This window comes from Gossypium hirsutum, chromosome D10 (assembly GCF_007990345.1).
Source record: "Gossypium hirsutum isolate 1008001.06 chromosome D10, Gossypium_hirsutum_v2.1, whole genome shotgun sequence".
NCBI classification, from domain to species: domain Eukaryota; kingdom Viridiplantae; phylum Streptophyta; class Magnoliopsida; order Malvales; family Malvaceae; genus Gossypium; species Gossypium hirsutum.
In genome coordinates this window covers 23,881,389-23,902,533 of record NC_053446.1, presented here as the reverse complement: position 1 = coordinate 23,902,533, position 21,145 = coordinate 23,881,389, and the positions used below count along the sequence as shown (strand labels likewise).

The window sequence follows — 21,145 nt, the reverse complement described above, 5'->3', positions numbered from 1 at the left end:
ATATAAATAATTTTTTAAATTTTTTTTATGAATAAATTACACTATTAATCATTAAATTATGAGTAAATTCTTATTTTGGTTATTTAACTAAAAAAATTATAATTTGGTCATTAAACTATTAAAAAGTTTTTATTTAAATTATTGGACGGTTAAAATTAATGCTATATAACTTTCTCTGTTCAGACTTTTTGCATAAATCAAAAGCTCTACAATTCTCTTTTTTTTTAATGAAATAATTTTGGACATTACAAATCTGCAAACAAAAATTTAAATAGTTTTTTTCTTCGATCTCCGATATTGACTGTCAGATTAATTTAGATCTAAAACATATTATTTTACTTGTTGATTGGTACTTATCCACCGTATCAATGATTGTTTGGGTTTTGTTGGAGAAATTTTTAAAAAATTAATAGTTGAATGATTTGAATAAAATTTTTAAAATAATTTAATAATTTAAATGAAAATTTTGCAGTAAAAATTATAATTCTTTTTAATGAAGCGACAGAAAGAATAATTCACGGTCCGGTTATAGTTTACCTTTTTCCAATTTATACTGTTAGTCAATGCGATACTCAATAGTGAAGACAAGGAGTCAACAAGTTTAACAGTCATTGCCATTTTTTTTTTTTTTAACATATGAACAACTATAAATAAAGTAGTTTAAACAGAGGAAGATCACACGGACAACGGGGAAGGAAAATACAAGGGGCGTGGAAACCAGATTGTTGGTCTTCTTTTTTCTCAATTTGCTTTTACTTTTGCTTCCAACATTCTTCTTGGGACACCAACTTCCATACGCCATGGCCCCTCCTATGAAGATTGTTTTCGGATTGTTAACATTTGTCACTGTTGGAATGATAATCGGTATGTCTTTCCCTTCGATTCGAAAAAAAAATCTTTTTTTTTTCAACTATCTTTTTTTAAGTTTTAATTGAACTCTCAAAACCTTCGACTTCAAAACACGTTGGTGGTTAGCTCTTGTTCTTTTATGTGTAATTAATGTTTTGGTTGATTTCCCACTTTTTTTAATGGTTTCAAAATAATGGGTTTCTTTTCTTCCTTGAAATATGCATTCCAAAAGGGAGATTTAGCTGATCCGACAGAGATGTAATTGGTTGAGATTAGAAATGGGGTTTTGTTTTTCTTGGCTGGTTTTCAATTTTTAGCGATTTGGTTCTAATAATTTAATCCTATTTGTTCCAAATTTAGCTGCTTGTGAATTTTTATGAGCATGGATTGATGCATTGATTCATCGTTATTTTAAGTGTTAATGATATTGGGAAATGCAGGGGCTTTGTTTCAGCTAGCATTCATACGCGGGTTAGAAGATTCATACGGTATACTTTTCATCTTTCAATATCTTTTAGCAGTATATAGTTTTCTGTATGTTGGTTTCTCTAATTACTTGCTTCCCCTCTATGTTATTGTGCAAGAATCTGATTTTTATAAAAGTGAAGTTTCTTTGTTATGTTTTCTTCATATGTATGACCTATCCAACATAACTATTTTTAGATTTCATATTTTTCCTCATAGGTTTAATGAGTAGAACAAGACTCTTCAACAGTCTGAGTTTTACTACCCAGCCATTACAGTGTCCTAGTTTTTTTTTTTTTGTAAAAATTTCCTAAAATTATCTTTAAGCGAGCAACATTGGGGCTTTAATTGTTTAAATATGGGACCTTTTGCTTCTGTTTATGGATCATCTTAAGACATACCATAATAAAGGGGGGAAGTTATGATTTTACCATATCCAATTATCTCTGATCAAGAATTATAGAGCTGTTGTAAGTTTTTTATTCTTACGACAAAAACATTTTCTGATGTTTCCTTAGACCGTAATTTTATTTGATATTGTTTTGCATCCCTCCTACTGTATTTCAGTACAATGTTTGAGATAGATTTTTGAACTTTTAATGGGCTAAACTTAGCCATTAGGCTTTACAATAAATTAGCATTTTAGGGTTTGGCAAATTGGTTGGTTAGGTTTAATTGTATAAATAACTTTTATAACAACATTTCAATCAGTCTTCAATAGAATTTTTGGTTGTTTCATAATCTATTGACTTCATCCTTTGTCCTAGTGTTCAAGTCTAAACCCATAACTTGTGGGATTTAAGTTCTTTCCTTAACTTTAGAATCTCATCTAAAATCGGGTTTACTTCTTTGTAGGCTTAATTTACATTTCTAAGATTTGCTTTTGCATGGTATTGATAGATTTTGCATTTGAGCTTGACCACTGCAGGTTGCTATAATTAAATGTTAGTATTAACCAGGCCTATCCAATGAATGATTTGTACTTAAAAGATATGATTAGAAAAGCATCTTTTGGGAATTTGGATAACTCATCCTTGTAAAATGCCGTTGCTCCCTTTATTGTGGAGCTTTGATTTTATTTAAATATGTTTTATTCACTCATTATTGAAGTATCTATTTATAGCTACTTAGAATAACCATTGGAAAATTTTCATTGATGATATAGACATATTTAAAATTTATCGGACATGTTTAATAGGTGATGACTTTCCAACTACAAAATTACATAGACGTCAGAGTGATGGATATCTTAAGTTGCCAAGAGGTTAGTATTGTTCTTTTTCGGTTCACAAACAATAAAGTTATCGAAATTTGTTTAACTAATTGAACTTCAGTTAAAGAATCTTTGATCTTAGCCAAGTTGTATATATATTTTTTTTCTGTAAGTTCATTGATTTATTTTGTCTCTTTACATTTTTTTTTTGTCAGGTATGAGTCACTGGCACGGTGACAAAGAAGCAGAAATTTTGCGTCTTGGATTTGTATGTTTTTAGTACTTTACTGCCTATCCTTTTAACCTTTCATTTTTAAATCTTAGGGATAAGTACGAACCTTAATTTTTTGATGAAATCAATTAAGTTTTAAAATTTCGATGGAGAAAGAGAACGAAAAGAATAGAGAAAGCTTATATTAAAAGATTTCCATTTATAACTAGTGCATTGGACTTTGCCTTGTGTTGTTTTAAAATATTCTAAGCCATTTGCTGAATAATTCATACTTAGACTTGCACGGCTTTATATAGAGAAGAACAATCACACATTCTTATTGCCTATCTTATATGTGGAGTTTTATTTGCTCACAAATTATATTGGATGAATTACTATACCAGAGCTTGAAGGCGATTGATGGAGGAAAGGAGGTTGGGAAGTCTCACTGTTTATATAATAGTGTGGGTTGAGTGGCTCTTTCATAATTTAACTTGGAGTAAATTGAGCGAACTTTGATACAAAGGTAGGAAGGAAGGTGGAAGCCTTTCTATGCATATTAGAGCCTGGCACAGTATGGACTTAACCGTAGATGGAAATGAATTATTTTTGCTCTCTATTTGGATTTTGGATTTATTATACGGTTTTCTTCTTGTATGAAACTGATCCAGAAGTTAATTCTTCTTACATCTTTCAAATTTTTTTATGAAAAACAAAAAAGTTTGACTTACTTTTTGTTCTGATGATGTAGGTCAAACCTGAAATAATAAGCTGGTCACCTCGAATAATTGTACTTCATAATTTCCTCAGCAATGAGGTATGTATGTGATCTATGATTGAGAATTGATTGTACACACTGTCAGTTTGATTCATGCAATGACTAGCTGATATAGAACAACAACTAACTGCTATGTGATTAGGGCATTTTGGCAGCTTTAAGATTTATATTTATATGAAATTGTGGACAAATGAATAAATGAAGAAGAAGAAGAAAAAATTCATTAGCTGCAAACCTAGGATTCCTTAGGGGATGGTTGATTGCATCGCACAATGATAAGAACAATGCAGCTAAATATTCCCCAATCAGAGTTATGTCTCTCTACAAAATGCCAAAAGTAAAAGTTGATGTTTTGAGTCTTGAATTGTTAGATATATTTAGTTGTGGCAAGAAAGAGAAAAGAATATACTCATAATGATTGAGTGCTAAGTGGAAATGTATTTAGAGGCTGTAAAAGAAATTTTGTAACAAAAGCCAATCTTTGTCTGTTCCCAAGGCAGGAGGGTAGAAGACTGATCCCTGTAAATAGCTCCTTTTGAATATCTGTGCTCTCCCACCGTTCATCCATCACCCGCTTAATGAGACTGAAGTGTCCTTCTTCATTGAGCACTAAATATTCTAAAACAATAAAATTGCGCTAAGTTGAGCGGTTTGGAAATACTATATTTATGAGTAATTCAACGAAAGAGTGTTAAACCTACTGTTTTGTTCTTTGCAGGAATGTGACTACCTTAGAGCCATTGCCCGCCCTCGACTTCAAGTTTCCACTGTGGTAGATGTAAAAACTGGGAAGGTACATCTGATAACTTTTTTTTTCCTTGAATTACTTGCTAATGGTGTAAAAATTTTTTGGGCATGTTCATTTCTTGATGATATATCAGGTTTCATATTTTATTGAGGTCATATATCTAAATATGCTTATGTCTGCATGTAGGGTTTTTTTTTTGGGTAATGTGTGATGCGTAAAATATCCATGAGTATTTTTTTTTGTGGGTAATGTGTGATGAGTAAAATATCCACTTTTTAAAGTTCGCTGGAAGTTAGTGAGTGGATATTGTCTTGTTCTGAATTCGAGATTTCTTTATTAAGAGCATATGATCCTTTAAAACTCTATGAAAACTGTTCAAGCTTAAAAAACCAGCCCTTATTTCGCATATTTTGAAGTGGGTTTGACTTGAAAACATTATTAAGAAGCTGCTTGTGTTTTTTCTATCTTTGCACTTTTGTCACTTTGAGTGGGTAACTACTACATAGGTGCTTCTACTGACCAATCAAACTTTGGCATTACTTTAAGGGTTCACTAAGATGAAGGGCCCTCTTTCTCATTATTCATTAGAAGGGATACTTAAGCATGAAGAACTCGTAACTATTATGAGTTTAGAGTGTAGCAGTTGGGTGGATTGACTTACCTTCTTTAGCTGCATCATGCATTCTAGTGTACATTAAAAAAAATATCTTCTTACATATTCCTGCATGCCAAACTTCAAAAAGGACTCTTCCACTTGTGTTGCTATTTTTTAAGTTTTTAATGCTTTGAATAATGATGCTGAATGAAGACAGTTATATTTGTAAGTTTTATAAAAATATATATTTCTTACCTTTGGCCAATTACTTATAGTTTTAGGACCATATTTTTCATAGGAAGAATTGATCTTATTGCAGTCGTTTTTCAGGGAATTAAGAGTAATGTCAGGACAAGCTCTGGTATGTTCCTGAGTCCAACAGAGAAAAAGTATCCTATGATACAGGTTAGTTTTCAAGTTACTTCCCTCCAACATAAATGTCTATATCATCAGTCCATTCTCAGATGAGGGTAATCTAGGAGCCAAGAGAATGATTTTGATCCATCCTAAATGTTTTAATCCTTCTAGATTTTGCTGATGCATACTGCATGATGAAATTAGAGACAAATACTCTAATGTATTGAGGAAAAAACTCTCTCAAAGTATGTATTTCTTAAAAATATGTACAACTATATATACATGAAAATTGAATCAACTTGAGGAAATAATATCTCTTAATTGGAATCTCTAAAAATCAGTTGTAATTTCTAAAGATACTAATTAATGCTATCAAATAATCAAAAGATTCTCAACACTCCCCCTCAAGTTGGTGCATAGATGTCTTGCATACCTAACTTGCAAAAAAGATTATGATAAGTCTTACAATTGAGCCTTTTAGTAAAAACATCCTCCAACTGTTTTTCAGATGCTAGATAAGATAGACTTAAGGCACCACTGGCTACTTTTTCCTTGATAAAATGACGATCTATTTGGATATGCTTGGTTCTATCGTGCTATACTGGATTTTGAGCTATGCTAATGGCCGCCTTGTTGTCACAGTACAAGGTTGATCCATTTTCGTTCAACAACTTTAGCTCTTCCAATACTTTTTGTAGCCATAAAAGCTCACAAACACCTTGAGTCATGGCCCTATATTCAGCCTCTGCACTTGATCGAGCCACAACACTTTGTTTCTTGCTTCTCCAAGTGACTAAGTTTACTCTCAAAAGAGTACAATAACTCGCTGTAGACCTTGTCATCAAGAGAGTCAACCCAATCTGCATCTGTAAATACTTCTATCTTGAGATGACTACTTTTTTTGAAGAGAATACATTTGTCCGGTGCAGACTTCAAATAGCATAAAATTAGCAATAATGCCGGCATGTGAGCTTCGCGAGGATCATGCATAAAATGGCTTACCAAACTAACCGCATAAACTATATCAGGTCGAGTATGGGCGAGATAAATCAAACGTCCAACGAGTTTTTGATATCTCCCTTTATCCACTGTTTTATCGATCCCTGCTTATAACTTGTGATTCATCTCAATAGGTGATTCGGCTGGTTTGCTGCCTAACATGTTAGTTTTTGTCAGAAGATCTAAGACATACTTTTTTTTGGGAAATAAAAAGTTTCCTCTTTCGATCTGGCCATTTCTATTCCGAGGAAATATTGTAACTTTCCCAAGTTTTTGATTTCAAATTCTTGAGCCAATTGTTTCTTAAGCTGAATCATTTCTTCCTTGTCATCTCCTGTCATAATTATGTCATCAACATAAACTATAAGGAGAGTAATCATACCTTTGTGATGTTTTATAAAGAGGGTATGATCAGCATTACTTTGTTGGTAGCCAAATGACACCATGACCTTACTAAATCTATCAAACCAGGCTCTGGGAGATTGCTTTAGTCCATATAGGGCCTTTTTCAGTTTACATTCCTTCCCTTGAGTATTTTTATCCTCGAATCCTGGAGGAACTTCCATATACATTTCTTCTTTCAGGTCTACATGTAAGAAGGTATTCTTTACATCAAACTGTTGTAAGTCTCAGTCGAGATTTGCTGCACACGAGAAAAGGATACTAATTGTGTTCAATTTAGCAATTGGAGCAAATATTTCCTGATAATACACTCCATATGTTTTAGTGAATCATTGTGCTACTAATCTGACTTTGAATCTTTCAATTGAACCATCAGCCTTATACTTGATAGTAAACACCCATTTGTAGCCAACCGTTTTCTGCCCCTTAGGAGGGTTAACCAATTCCCACGTCTCATTTTTTGCTAAAGCTCTCATTTCTTCAATCATAGCCTTTTTCCATCTTGGATCAGTGATAGCTTCTCCTCAATCCTGTGGAACAGACATAGAGAACAAAGACAAAACAAAAGCTCTATAGGATGTGGATAAGGAATTATAAGAGACAAAGTTAGGGATAAGATGTAAAGTGCAAGTTCTAACATCTTTTCGTTGGGTTATTGGTAATTCCAAATCAGTGGCAAACGGAGGTAAAGAAGACTCACTTGGCATTGAAGAGTCAGGGCATAAAGTAGATTGTATAATGACATCTTTCTTGCCTTTTCTAGTTTATGTCATTAAATCAGGCTTATCCAACAACCGTCCACTAGTTTTCTTTTGAACCAGAGTCTCTGTTGGAACTAAATTCTCCCGCGAAAGAGTAATAGAACAAGGTGTTATCTTTTCATTTTCAATAACCTCCCTTTGAAGAGATTGGTGTGATGAAGAAAAGTAAGGTTCATCCTCACGAAATGTTACATCCATACTTATATAATACTTTCTAGATGGAAGATGATAACATTTGTAACCCTTTTGTGTGGTAGAGTATACAATGAAAACACATTTGACTGCTCGAGGATCTAGTTTGTTTCCATGTCGAAGATGAACGAAGCAAACACAACCAAAGACCGATGAAACTGGGTAATCCGTTTTGTCCTGTAAGGTTTTTATGGGACTTTTCAAATCAAGGCCCAAAGAGGCATCCGATTAATAAGATAAGTCGCAACCAAAATTGCATCCCCCTAGTAAGGCTTTGTGAGATTCATAGTGAACATAAATGATCTAGCCACTTCCAAAAGATGCCGATTTTTTCTTTCGGCAACATCATTCTAAGCACTTGTACCTGGACAACTAGTCTGATGCAAAATTCCATATGATTTTAAATAATCATTTAAGTTATACTCGATTCCATTATCAGTTCACAAAATCTTAACCTTAGCATCAAACTGAGTAGTAACCAATTTATGAAAAGAACGAAAACACGAGAAAACATCACTTTTGGACTTTAATAAAAATACCCATGTCATCTGAGTGCAATAATCAATAAAAATAACAAACCAATGATTACTAGATTAAAAAGTAAAGCAAGTAGGGCCCCAAACATCCGAATGAATAATCTCAAAAGGAACAATACTTCTATTATTACGCAAAGGATAATTGTTTCTTGTATGCTTAGCAAACTCACAGGCATCACAAACTAAAGAGTCTAACTGAGTTTTTGAATTAGGAAACATCTTGGCAAGAACAGTAAATGATGGATGTCCTAACTGTCTATGCCACTAAATAATCTCCCGGTTGACATCTTTATTGTCTCCAAATAATGCTTGAGACATATTGGACAATCGATCCAGAATATATAAGCCATCACGCAATCTACCATTGCCAATCGTCTTCTCTGTCTGGAGGTCCAGAAAAATACAGTGATCGGGAAAGAATTCAAGTTTACGATTTAAGGCTTTAGTGATAGTACTAATAGATAAAATGTTAACTGGAAATTTTGGGACATGAAGGATAGAGGATAAAGTGATATTGGGGGTACAAACAATAGAACCTGTTCCAGAGATGGAGGTAAGGTAGTCATCGGCTAGTCGCGCACTATCTTTAGATGGACAAGTAGTATAGTTAAATAAGCTTTTTTTGACCTTGTCATATGTCTATTCGCACCGGAATCAATAATCCAAGAAGTAGATGGAGCATTTAAAACAGTACCTGAGTTTGCACGATTGGGCTTGGCAATCGAGGTAGAGTCCAATTGAGACAAGATGCGTCAAAGGTGTTGAATCTCGTCCGAGGTAAAACTCCCATTATAAGTGGACTTATCATTTGTTGTCATAGAGTTTGAAAATTTTGCCTGAGGCCGAGAATTACCCCCTTGTTTTCCACCACGACCTCGAGTGGGGCGACCATGCAACTTCCAACATGAATTTTTAGTGTGCCGAGGCTTTCTACAGTAGTCATATGTCAAGTGATCCTTGGCAGACTTACCATCCTGGTTAGCAATGAGGCCAGCTTTCTCTAAAGGTGGATTATAGAGCATAACAACACGACGACTCTCGTCCTGTTGTGCATAGGAGTATGCCATATAGAGAGAAGGGAACGGAGTCTTGCCAAGAACTTGAACCTGAATCTGATCATATTCGGTATTTAACCCAGCCAAGAAATCAAAGACACGTTTCTTTTCCACCATCTTCTGAAATTTTTCGGCATTCTTGGCACAATTCGCTTGAAAATATTGATAATAATTAAGTTCCTGCCACAACCCACTTAATTCGGCAAAATATTGAGAAATCGTTAGCTCCCCCTGTTTTGTACCATGGACCTTATTACGAATCTCAAAAAGTTGCGCATCATTCCCAACACAAGAGTAGTATCAAGCAGCAATATTCCAAATCTTTTCCGCGGTATCAAGCAACAAATAGGTTTTGGAAATATGGGGTTGCATAGAGTTGATAAGCCATGCCATAACAAGAGAGTTCGTTAAATCCTACTGACTAAAGGTTGAATCAGTGAGTTCAGGTTTCGACAATTTACCGTGATATATCCCTGCAAGCCACGGGCCTTGATAAACAAGAAGTAGGACCTTGACCAAGTAAAGTAATTATGACCATCAAGCTTCACAGGGCTAATTTGCAACGAGGGATTATCGGTTGGAATGACAAGCTTCTCGTCTGCAGACATAATGTTGGAAAAAACAACTAAACCCCAAAAAAATCTGCTTGCACAATTAGAACAAAAAATAACACCAAAAAAAAATCCCAAATAGATCCCACACACACAAAAAAAAACTTAGCCAAAGCACATCACCACTTAGAGAAGAATAATCGGAAGAGAGCAGAGAGCACAGTGACGGCGTCGGAAAAAACACGGCGGCAGCAGGTGGAGTCCACGCACGGCATGTGAAATGGAGTTGCAGAAACTTGCGACGGCGCGTGGGGCCCACATGCGGGTTTGCTGGTCACCGGAGTTTGGGGTTTTGTCGGCGAGTGGATGTCGACTCCAATGGTAGGGGCGGTGAAATAAAAAAAATAGGGCCAGGATGGAAAGTACCAAATTTGGGTTTCTAGGGTTTTTGGAAAAGAATTTAAAATCAGAAAAAAAAATCCCAAAAATAGGATAAAAAAATTGATACCATGATGAAATTAGAGATGAATACTCTAATGTATTGTGGAAAAAACTCTATCAAAGGATGTATTTCTTAAAATATGTACAACTATATATACATTAAAATTGAATTAACTTAAGGAAAGAATATCTCTTAATTAGAATCTCTAAAAATCAGTTGTAATCTCCAAAGATACTAATTAATGCTATCAAAAAATCAAAAGATTCTCAACAATGCATCTATTAGTATCCAAGGAAAAACAATCGCAAGCATCAGTACAAATTGACATATACTTACAAGAGTAACATATATTATAGCTTGTTTTATGGGAACATTGATGGTAGGTGTTGCTAGAATTGCATATTTAATGAAGTGCCAAAAATGGCATTATGACTAATCTCACCTGTGGATGGAGACCATAGGGGAGAGACTAACTTTTGATACATGGCATGACGTGATCACAAAAATGTGAGTCAAACTCTGCTCCCGCCAGATTGGCAACAAGTAGAAAGACAAACCCCTGGTTATTTGATTTCATTGTTCCCTAAACCCCCTATGGCTTATATGATTTCCTTGTTAGTAAGCTCTGAAATTCTTTCATGGGCTAAGAGAGAGTTTCTAAAACTTCCCACTCACAGAAGCTCTTCAAAAAAGTTTGCAAAGCTCTTGTTCTCATTTACCTGAAGGAACTATGCCCCTTTTTCCGTGGTATGTGTTTAAGATATATCTTTCTTCCCTCTTTCTTCTGTTGATAACTACTAAGCAGCCTTTTACGAGTTTATCTTTTTCTCTAAGGACTTACACTTAACAGTATGGTTTTGCAAACATTGGCACTTGATATACTGGCTGCAACTCTTGGAATTCAGAAACATATTCTCCCCTCTAGATGGCAAATAGAAAGTGAATGCCAACTTGGAAATATATAGATATATATATATAAATATGAGAAATAGCTTTGATCAGCTTACGATGTTTCTTAATTTTACCATAAGTTTAAAGCAGCTCTGGATGAATTTTCTTCTGCATGCATCTTTCCATTCTAGCATTGAAGTGTTTGCATCTATCTTCTGCAATTATCTAATAGATTGTAACTGAGTGTTTTCCCTCTATTTCTTTTTCCTTTGAACTGAAAGGCAATTGAAAAGCGGATTTCTGTATTTTCTCAAATACCAGCTGAAAATGGAGAGCTTATCCAAGTTTTAAGGTGGGTCTCTGACTTCAATATCTGTAAAATATTGCTCAAAAGAAAGAGAATTGATATGTTCTTTATCGAGGCTAACATTTAATGCAGCACAGGTATGAAAAGGATCAGTTTTACAAGCCCCATCATGATTATTTTTCTGATACTGTAAGTTATCTGCCTTTCCCATAATTTTCGTGGTGGATTTATCGGTTGTGTCAGATATATCTGTTCTTATGATATGGAGAAATCCCGAGCCATTTCTTTACGATTATTATTATTTTTTTCAGTTTAACTTGAAGCGTGGTGGTCAAAGAATAGCAACTATGCTTATGTATCTAAGTGATGATGTTGAAGGGGGAGAAACATATTTCCCTATGGTAATTCCTTTTCTTTAAGTGACCTGCGTGATTAATCATATTAGGTAACTGGTGCTTCAATTGCATGTAAAGAGAAATTCAATTTATTTGTCTTTTCATAGGTATTTTGTAACTGTCAATATGCCCTTGGTACTTTGCTCGACATGCATAGGCAATTTATAGATGCTTTTGCTCTAGAAAGAGTAAGCACAGAAGTTTGCTGAAATCTGTTCATGGGTGTCAAGGGTAAGCACTGGAAACTGGTTTTAAAGTAACAATGAAAGTTGATTAGGTTCAACGGATGAAAATTAGGGTTATAATTAGAGTATGATGGAAAAATGTTTTTTGGAAGTGAGGAATTCAGTTACTTGAAGCAATGACATAAAAACAGATTTCAATGTTTCCTGAGGAAGGCAGTGGAGTTGGAGAATTATGGAGATATAATAGTCCAATGGACAAGACCGGATTCAAACCCACTAGCATTCTTCATTTCTTTCCTTCTCTCCCCACAATGTTGGTTTACTTCCAACTATAATCTATTATATTGGTTTACTTCCAACTATAATCTATTATATGAAAAGATTTTTGCAGTCGTAACTGTGAATAAATACTAGAGGAGAAGTATAAGAATTAGCTCTTTCTTGAAAACGGTTACGAGGAAGTAGGGTCTAGAATAACGAATGGTAAGAAATATTTGTGTTTGAAACGATCTTATTCTACACTGCAACTGGACAACCTGCTTTCCAGTCTTATCAGGTTTCAATATGACTCTGCTAGTGGATTATTTTAAAAGTAATGGAGACAAGTAAGAAATTTGGCCGACCTCTTTGTTCATTTTCTTGTGGCAGCTCGTATTTAATTCTTCAACTTCTAATATTTAGATATTAATCCTATGAGAGGTGTATATTATTATTTTTTATTTGGCCAAATGAGAGGTATATTATTTAGTCTTTCATGTCTTTATTGTCTCTAGCTACTTCAAGTCTATTTGAATTTTCTTCAAGATATTTGCCCCTTGTATATGTCAAAATACTTGTACTTTGCCTTGCATAACTCTTTTGTTTTGTCATTGTTGATAATTGCCAGTCACTCAATATTTAGTATGATGTTGCGTTGAATCTTCTTGTTTAAAATTTGTCGATTGTTTTTATTTGTCAACTTTTCTTTGACAATACCTTCAATGTTATACCTTTCATGGCATTGGTTTGTTAAACATGTGATTTAAAATCTCAGGCTGGTACGGGCGATTGTAGCTGTGGCGGGAAGACTGTGAAGGGGATGTCTGTAAAACCGATCAAAGGAGATGCAGTGCTCTTCTGGAGCATGGTACGTTTCCTTGATCTTCTTCGTAAATTCAAAATGCCTGTTTGCATGCCTTTGTATGCATGAACTTTTCTTTGTTCATCCATTAAACTTTTCTTTCTCTATTAGTAATTTACAGTACATCTCTTGAGGTTTCTCATTTTTCTGTTTAATTTCTCGTGAGTTTTACTTTGACATATCTCAAGGGTTATAAACTTGGTCATGTTGAGATTGGTTTGAAATAGTGTTTACAAATATTTCTGATTTTAGTTGCATTAAGTGTAATGATTTTTGTTCATCATGGAGACTCTGATATCATGAACGATATGATACGATCATTAAGTTTGACTTTGTTTTGTTGCCTTGCCTGATATCTTGTGGATATGCTAAAGGTATCTTTCTTATATACTACCCAGATTTAGATTAATTTAGAAGGATTTCACTGATTTTGTTAACTTTGTTGTTTTTATTGCTTGCTTCTGTTAGGGACTAGATGGACAGTCGGATCCAAATAGCATACATGGAGGATGTGAAGTTTTATCAGGAGAAAAATGGTCTGCAACAAAATGGATGAGGCAAAAACCTACTTTCTGATGTCACATATATATACACACAGATAGGGGGCTACTGTTTTACTATGTCTAGAAATTCACATCTAATGCTTTAGGGAATGAGTAATAATTTACTCTTAAAGTAGGGAGTTAGTATATGCCTAGATGCCAGAAATTGAGTTTGGAGACCCATGGACGATCAAAATACCATATAAAGAATAGGCTACAGCTTGAGAAATGAACACTTAGGTATAGTTGCATTATTTAATTTTCGGACCTGTTTTAGGAGTGTAATTTGATGCTCTTCATAATTACCCCTCTTTGCCATCCCCAACCCAGGAACAAAAGTTTCTATTATGTTGTTTTCGGAAACAATAGTTCCCTTGCTCATATTTGATGGTGATTTGGAATGGGTCATTTCTAACATTTTTCAGGAAGAGTTGTTAGTATAAATCTTCGTTTTGCTGTCTTTTAATACTTTGATATCTTTACTTCCAGTGGTGTGTGTAGTAACCATGCAAGGGACCTTGTCACCTTGGTACAAGTATTATGAACATATCAATGCTAGTATTCTCGTACCTCTCCCATTTGAACTAAGTGCTGTGTAGTGGTGGTGCTTTTGGTTGGGATTTGAATGGATCCTTACTCCCCAAGCACTACCAGTTTACCCCTTTGTCAAGTTACCGAGCCATGGTGCACATGGTGAGGTAGGTATAAAGTGTAGAATTGAAATATTATAACTTCACAAAGTGCAAAACAAATGAAATATGAGTCGAAATGAATTATAAATGGTGTTGTAAGTTTTAAGTAGGAATGTTAAAAGGTCGGGTTATTCATCTTAGTTTGAAGACTTGTTCGATATTTGGGAGGATTTGAATAAGATTATTAGGTCCAAAAAATGAGCTCGGATAAAATGTTATATCTATTTTAAAATGGGTTGGGTTTGGGTATAGAAGTTTTGAGCTAGTTTGGTTTGAATAGTATTGCTAATTTTTAATTACCTTTTATTTTGGCTTATTATCCTTAAAAAACTAAAAAGACGGGAAATTAAGGTTTTTTCCCCTTATTTATGGAATTATACTTTTGGGCAGATAAGTGAACAAAAATAACAATCAAAGTTACAGTGATGCTTTGTTGAGTTTTATAACATCAACCAACACTTTGATGCATTCATTAGTCCTCCATTGAGCCCGCTGCAAAATCTTAAGCATACAAAAGATTTCATTTCATTCAAAATTGAATTATTACATCATCCTAGCTTAAACTAGAAATAAATGGCAGTGATATTACCAAAAGGTTAAACAAACGAGTACCGATTAATCGTTTTAATAGTGAGGTTGGAAGTGGGATTATTACCATTACAAAGAGGAATCTAATCCTACTAAAAGGTGTTAGATATTTAATAGAAGAATATAAATGCTTATGATCTCGCCTACCACACTGATCCACCAATCCCCCAATTTCACTGACTAATGGACTTAAAAACCAAAGGATGAAGATAACATTGAGCATAAGCACAAGGAGTCAAAATCTCAAAGGACTCCACATAAACAAAGTCACATAAAATATAGAGAACCGAGTCTCCCATCATCCAAGGCTAAAGGGAGATAGAATTATTATTCCAACCAAACCTCATCTTACTAGAAAAAAATATTGGATTTTGATATACAAACAAAGTTTGAGAAAAAAACGAGAGCGGTGACTACCTATTCCACAGCCAAAGAACAATCAATCACTATAACATCTAAACTAAAACTAAAATAACACACTTGTTCAGGACCTTTCTGGAGATCTGAGTAGGCCAATGGTGGTGGCTCCATTTAGCCTACCACATGATTGAAAACGAGACCATTTTTTATCTTTGGAAACTAAAAATGGTAGTGTTGTAACAAACGTCTTTCATCATTTTTAATGGATTCTTTCCCCTCCAATAAATCATAATTTTGGAAAAAAAAATCAACCCAATCACGAAAAAAAGGGAATTTTTTAATTCAAACAAAAATTTGGGAGCGCAAGGCTGGTCTCGGCTATTTTCATGTAAATGTGGGATGTGCATAAAATTCTACCCATATTTTGAGTAAGGTGCAAGTAGTCACAAAAGTTAATATTTAATCCAAGCTTAGCCCTAATGAATCTAACTCGATTCAAGAAATTATTATACAATGCTGTAGGCACTTTCAAAAGAAAATGTTGTAGGCCGTACATGGTAATTGACTCCCTTCATATGACATTGTCAAAAAAAATATTAGGATAATTATTTGGTATTGTAGAAACAGGGGGAGGGGGGTTAATTGCTTAGCAAACAAAAACTGTGGCTGAAATAGTGCTTAGAACTATGGCCATAGTTTCGATCACGGAACCAAAAGTGCATAAATGTAAAGACGAATATCAAGATTGTTTACATATTTTGACCTCAATCTATGTCTTTGAGACCTTGCCTAAAGCGATCTACCATCTTTCTCACAGTACAACCAACGATTTAAGTCTTAACATCAACTAACTCTCGCTAATTTATCGATCTCATCATTGTACAAAGACTAGGTCACTCCCCCACTAAGCTTTCCTTCGAAACTTAGTTTTGTAACACAATATATTCTCTTGATTTCTTAGAAAAACAATTCACACATAAAACGTCCCTAACTTGAACAAATCTGTGCTCTCTCAATCTCTCTTCACTTTAACATCGACAAAACTTAAGTTTATATACTACTTAAGTTTTGCTTACATAAGAGTCATAGTTTAATCACTTTTTATAAAGTAAAGCTAAAAGTAAACATAGGATAATATTGGCGTAATTCCATAAGAGTCTCAGTGTAATCCAACGCATTCAAATATGGAAAGTGACTTTACTTGATCCTCAAGTAATCATTCTTTAATTCTTCAACTTTAACTCAATTAGTCTCCATGTTTTGGGCTCTGAATTGTCCAAATATCTTTGGAACAAAAAGCCCAATGCTTTTGTTCTAAAAATTGCCAACTCTGAAAATAGACAAGTAAAACAATGAACAGTGTTTCCAGTTGTGGCCAATGTTTTAGCCACAGAACTAGCCATAGAATTTTTCCTTGCCTCCAAATGTTTCAACAATATTCTCCTTTGGTAATTTTTGAACAAAACACGTACAATGAAAAATAAAATCATCATAGATAAATATTCTCCCCTTAAGGGTCTCCCCCTTAATCAAATAATCTCAACTATCTCATCTCAAAGTAATTTAACCATTAATGAAGATATTAACATAGTAAAGATAAAAGTATAAGCTTGTTAATGTGATCCAAAACATCTAAAGGCAAAAGAACAAATTTACTCGATTGAGTGAACATCTGTGTAGAAAGGAAAAATCACTATACTAAACTGATGAAAATTGGAACCCCAAGTTTGTGGTGATTGTGGCCCAAAAAAAATCATACAATCATACATGGTCATTGCGCTCCCTTTTTGTTCAATGATTGCAAAAGGATCACTAAAGTTGTCTGGCCAGGATATCCAACTTCATGGTCAATAGCTTACTGTTGCATGCTTTAAGGTCCTTGATCTGCCTCTCATTGGTAGTAATTTCACCAGAAAACAACTTGAGGGGCCTTTGATCAACAACAGCTGATGTGTTTGAGGAACCATGAACTGTGCCAACAATTTCAAGCATTGTTATGTCTTCAGTAGGGGCTTCTTCCTCTTGCACATTGCTAGGGTCCAAAGGAGCATGCCTACATTCTAACCACTTGTGAGAGAACTTCAGTTATGCAAACACCTTTTCGTACTTCTTAATAGTTTTGACAATTTTGGAGTTCTGCATAAACATGATTTGAAATATGAGAGATGGATAGAGGAGACCTAGCTCATTTTAACCTTTTCAGCATGATGGTAAATCTCTACGAAGATCAAGTCTCCAATATCAAAATGGTTCCTACTCCCACTGACCATGCCTCAGCGTGTGTGCACCGAGGCTATGAATCAACACAAGTATAATAAAAAATCTAGTGCTGTACTACAAATGTAACAAGCCAGTTGTAATATTTTTAAGTGTTATAATATAACACTTCAAGTATTCGAAGGATTGAACTTAAAAGAGTTCGGGGGCAAGGTGATTAATATGGAAAAATGCATGTGAATAGGAAGTCTAGCTAACTACTCGTTAGGTATCATATTAGGACAAATCATATTCAAGGGGTAATTACACTAATTGACTAGCTAACACTAATAAGGACTAAATTGCAAAATAATGAAAATTACACAGTTAACAATTCAATGAAAACAAGCAGTTGGTTGACTTTCATGTTGTTGATTAATTTTTAGATTAGGGATATAAAAGGCTAAAACTTCTAATTGGTTCAATTTGACTTCTCTGTCACCATTTTACCAAATTAGACGATTTAGTTCGGTTTATCTCTCGACCTCACCAAACTAAATCAAGACAACCAAATTGGTTCTCGATAAACTCTCCTCTCAGTCTCACCTACCTAAATCTTCACCTAGATTCATCAATTCTAAGTTTTGAAGTTTATTCAATTTAGTCCAATTTTAACGATTTAGTCCGAGTACCAAAAACTAACTAAGCAACATTCCCATAAACTAGCCACCATAGATTTAGTTACCGTTGGATCTGGTGTCCTAAGTGTAGTATTTTTATCTTTATACACTTGTATTTTTTTAAACAGATTGGTTTAATAAATTTATTCGTGAATTACATCAATACCCTTTGTATATTATCCTTAATGGTTTTTGCATGCAGAGCAAAATGGAAGCAAATATTAGTTTATTGATTGTCTAATATTTAACTAATACTAAGCAGTATTATGTGGTCAGATTGTAATATGGAAAGACAACTTATATTAGTAGACGAACCTAAACATGTCCTTGGTTTAATTGGAAATGAGCAAACTGATTGAAAGACTAATATGCTGTTTATCAAGTCCAATTGGGGAGATGTTTTGTCTTGAGCATCAGAATGGATGACTAATCTTCTGTAATTTGATACGTCAAATTAGGCTCTCTAAAACATTTTAGGAGCTTATTCTAAAGTAATTTAAGTGTCTTTTATATTTTTTTGTCAATTTTTAGTTTTTTTTGTTAATAAATTGTTTTTGTTAGTTTTAAGCCATTTTGAGACCAAAATTGGCCAATCGTGACATGGGGAAACCTAACAAGTTGATTGAGTGTTGTAGGAAGTCGTGATACCCCTGACAGTGCTAAAAGAAAGAGAATCAAGGCTAGTTACAATGATATCGCGATACCGAGTATTGGGTATTGTGGTACCAAGTTCCCCAAGACTCCTAATCTTAAGATTGTTGTGGGTATTGTGATACCCAAGCCTGAGTATTGCAATATCGTTGTCTAACAAGTGAAAAAACTGTAGGGGTAATTTTATGTCCAAACATGGTTAATGCGAGGTTAAATATTAGTAGGCTATAAATAATACTTTATAAGTCTTTGTTTTTAGTTTTTTTTGGTGGCTGAATAGTTTTAGGGTTCATAATTTTTAAGTTAGGTTTTCTTTCTCTTTTCCTTTCCTTTTCTTTTCATTTTTAGTTTAGGTTTTCTTTTTTCTTTTTTTTTTAGAGTAGATTTTACTCTTGTAGTTTTCTTTCTTCTTTCTTGTAAAAGAATTTGTAAATGAAGATGGATGAAGCTTTTGGGTGTCATTGGTTCCACATCTAAATGAGCATTTCTTATCCTTATCTCTAGATTGTGCTTATTAACTGTTCAATGAAATGTTTATTTGGATGTTAAGCTTTATTATGTGCTAAATTGTTGGATGATTGGTTGTTTGTTAGCTTAAGTTAATGTCTATTCTTGATTGACTGGTTGTTCGTTTATATCAAAATGCTTAATGTGTTAGAATTGACAAATCTAATGGAAAACCCAGATAAATGAGACCGAAAGGAGAGTTTATCCTTAAATAGTTCGATATAATCGTGCCGAGTAGTGAGACCGAGAGGTAATCTATATGCCTAAGTGAAATCGGTAGGTAATCTTTGGTGGTATCTTTTAGTCTAGGATGATACCGAGAGGAGATTCTTAGCTAAGAGTGACAAACAATATAATCGGTATAAATTTATTAGCTTAGTCAGCGATTAATGAATCAACTGGCCATCATTTTATTATTTGCATTGTCTAAAGAAATAAGGAAGAAAACTAGATTAGTTTGTTTAATTTTAGTTTATAAACAATTTATATTTGGATTTGCACTAATAATTTTTGACTCGATTAAATTAATAATTGCTTAACTTGTAATTAACTTGATAAACACATTTACCCACTTGGAAATCCTTTAGGTTTGATCCCTTGGAATACTCCGGTGTTCCATCAGACACTACAAATATTAGAACTGACACTGTCCGCTTACAGTTAAAACCACTCTTCAAAATAGTTTTTCCAAAATCATTTGTTTTAACGCGCATTCGCGCGCGCGGTCAATGACTCCTAGAAGATAGAGACATATATGTGACTGAATAGACTAACAGTATATTGAATAGGACTCAAGTAGAATAGATCCTAAATCTATTTATGGATTTATTCACTTGTGACGTTCATAGTGTGGCATACCTTAAGCTTGAGTGGATGATGAACTATGTATGCATGAGTCATATACTTTGATGTAAGTAAAAGCCTGAATTCGAATATATATGAAACTAAAAGTTGGTGCGTTGGGTATACGACTTCTGCAGTATGTATCATTATTCACAATAGTGGAATTCATAGCCCATGACATGGGTAAATGATATCCTCTCATTGGAATTACATGATAGATGAAAAGTAAATGTGGCCACTAGCCGTTTGTCTCATTGGATATCATATTGGGGAATGAATTTATCCCAAAGAGATTTAGGATATCCTATGAGGGTAACACGCTTATGACAAGGTTATTGGATTAGCATTGATCGAGTAGTTTTCATAATGGTATGTAATTGGGGAGAGCTCAATCACGACACTATAGTGGAATGACTTCATGACTAAATGAGTTTATAATTAATAGGTGAAAATTCAGAACTTAATTATAAATAATTTGAGCCTTAGTCAAATATGTCCAATCGGTTTCTTCGCTAACTTGTTGAAACCAGAAATGAATTGCATGATGAATAAAATGAACAAAAAATGAATAGAAATGATAAATTTAGAGAAATATGTTGCATTCAGAAATAAATATGGTATCTCACTTAGTATGAAAATGACCTGATAATTAATTTAAGTTTTTCGAATTATTATTTAATTAAATTATTGAAGTTTGAAAATGAAATTAAATTAATTAGTCATTATGAAATCCGTTGAATGTAGAAATTAAATATATTTTCTTATAGATTCTTTTACAATAAAGTTATCTTGATTTTAACAAAATTAGAATTGAGTTGAGAAAATTATTTAATTGGAAAATTAATTAATTTAATTTAATTTAATTAATAATGTCTTTTTTGAGAAATAGAAAAACATGTACTGGGTTGGATTAAATTATAAAATATTGGGTTAAAAGTCCAAGAAACACGTATAATTGGAACCAATATAAGAGAGACTCGAATCTCTATCATAATACATATGAGAGGAAGCACAACCTATTAGCCCCTCCCTCT

The 21,145-nt window shown here is 33.8% G+C and overlaps 1 protein-coding gene across 1 annotated transcript; it reads left to right on the top strand.

Annotated features, from left to right (window-relative positions):
- The first annotated feature begins 533 nt into the window (after window positions 1–533).
- LOC107914681 (prolyl 4-hydroxylase 1) lies at window positions 534–14,060 on the top strand. The gene is made up of 12 exons (XM_016843677.2): window positions 534–864; window positions 1,290–1,337; window positions 2,513–2,578; window positions 2,743–2,795; window positions 3,490–3,555; window positions 4,235–4,309; window positions 5,190–5,264; window positions 11,327–11,397; window positions 11,490–11,541; window positions 11,664–11,753; window positions 12,966–13,058; window positions 13,521–14,060. The coding sequence occupies exons 1-12, from the start codon at window positions 801–803 to the stop codon at window positions 13,626–13,628; spliced, it is 861 nt and encodes a 286-aa protein (XP_016699166.1). The 5' UTR covers window positions 534–800; the 3' UTR covers window positions 13,629–14,060.
- The last annotated feature ends 7,085 nt before the right edge of the window (window positions 14,061–21,145 follow it).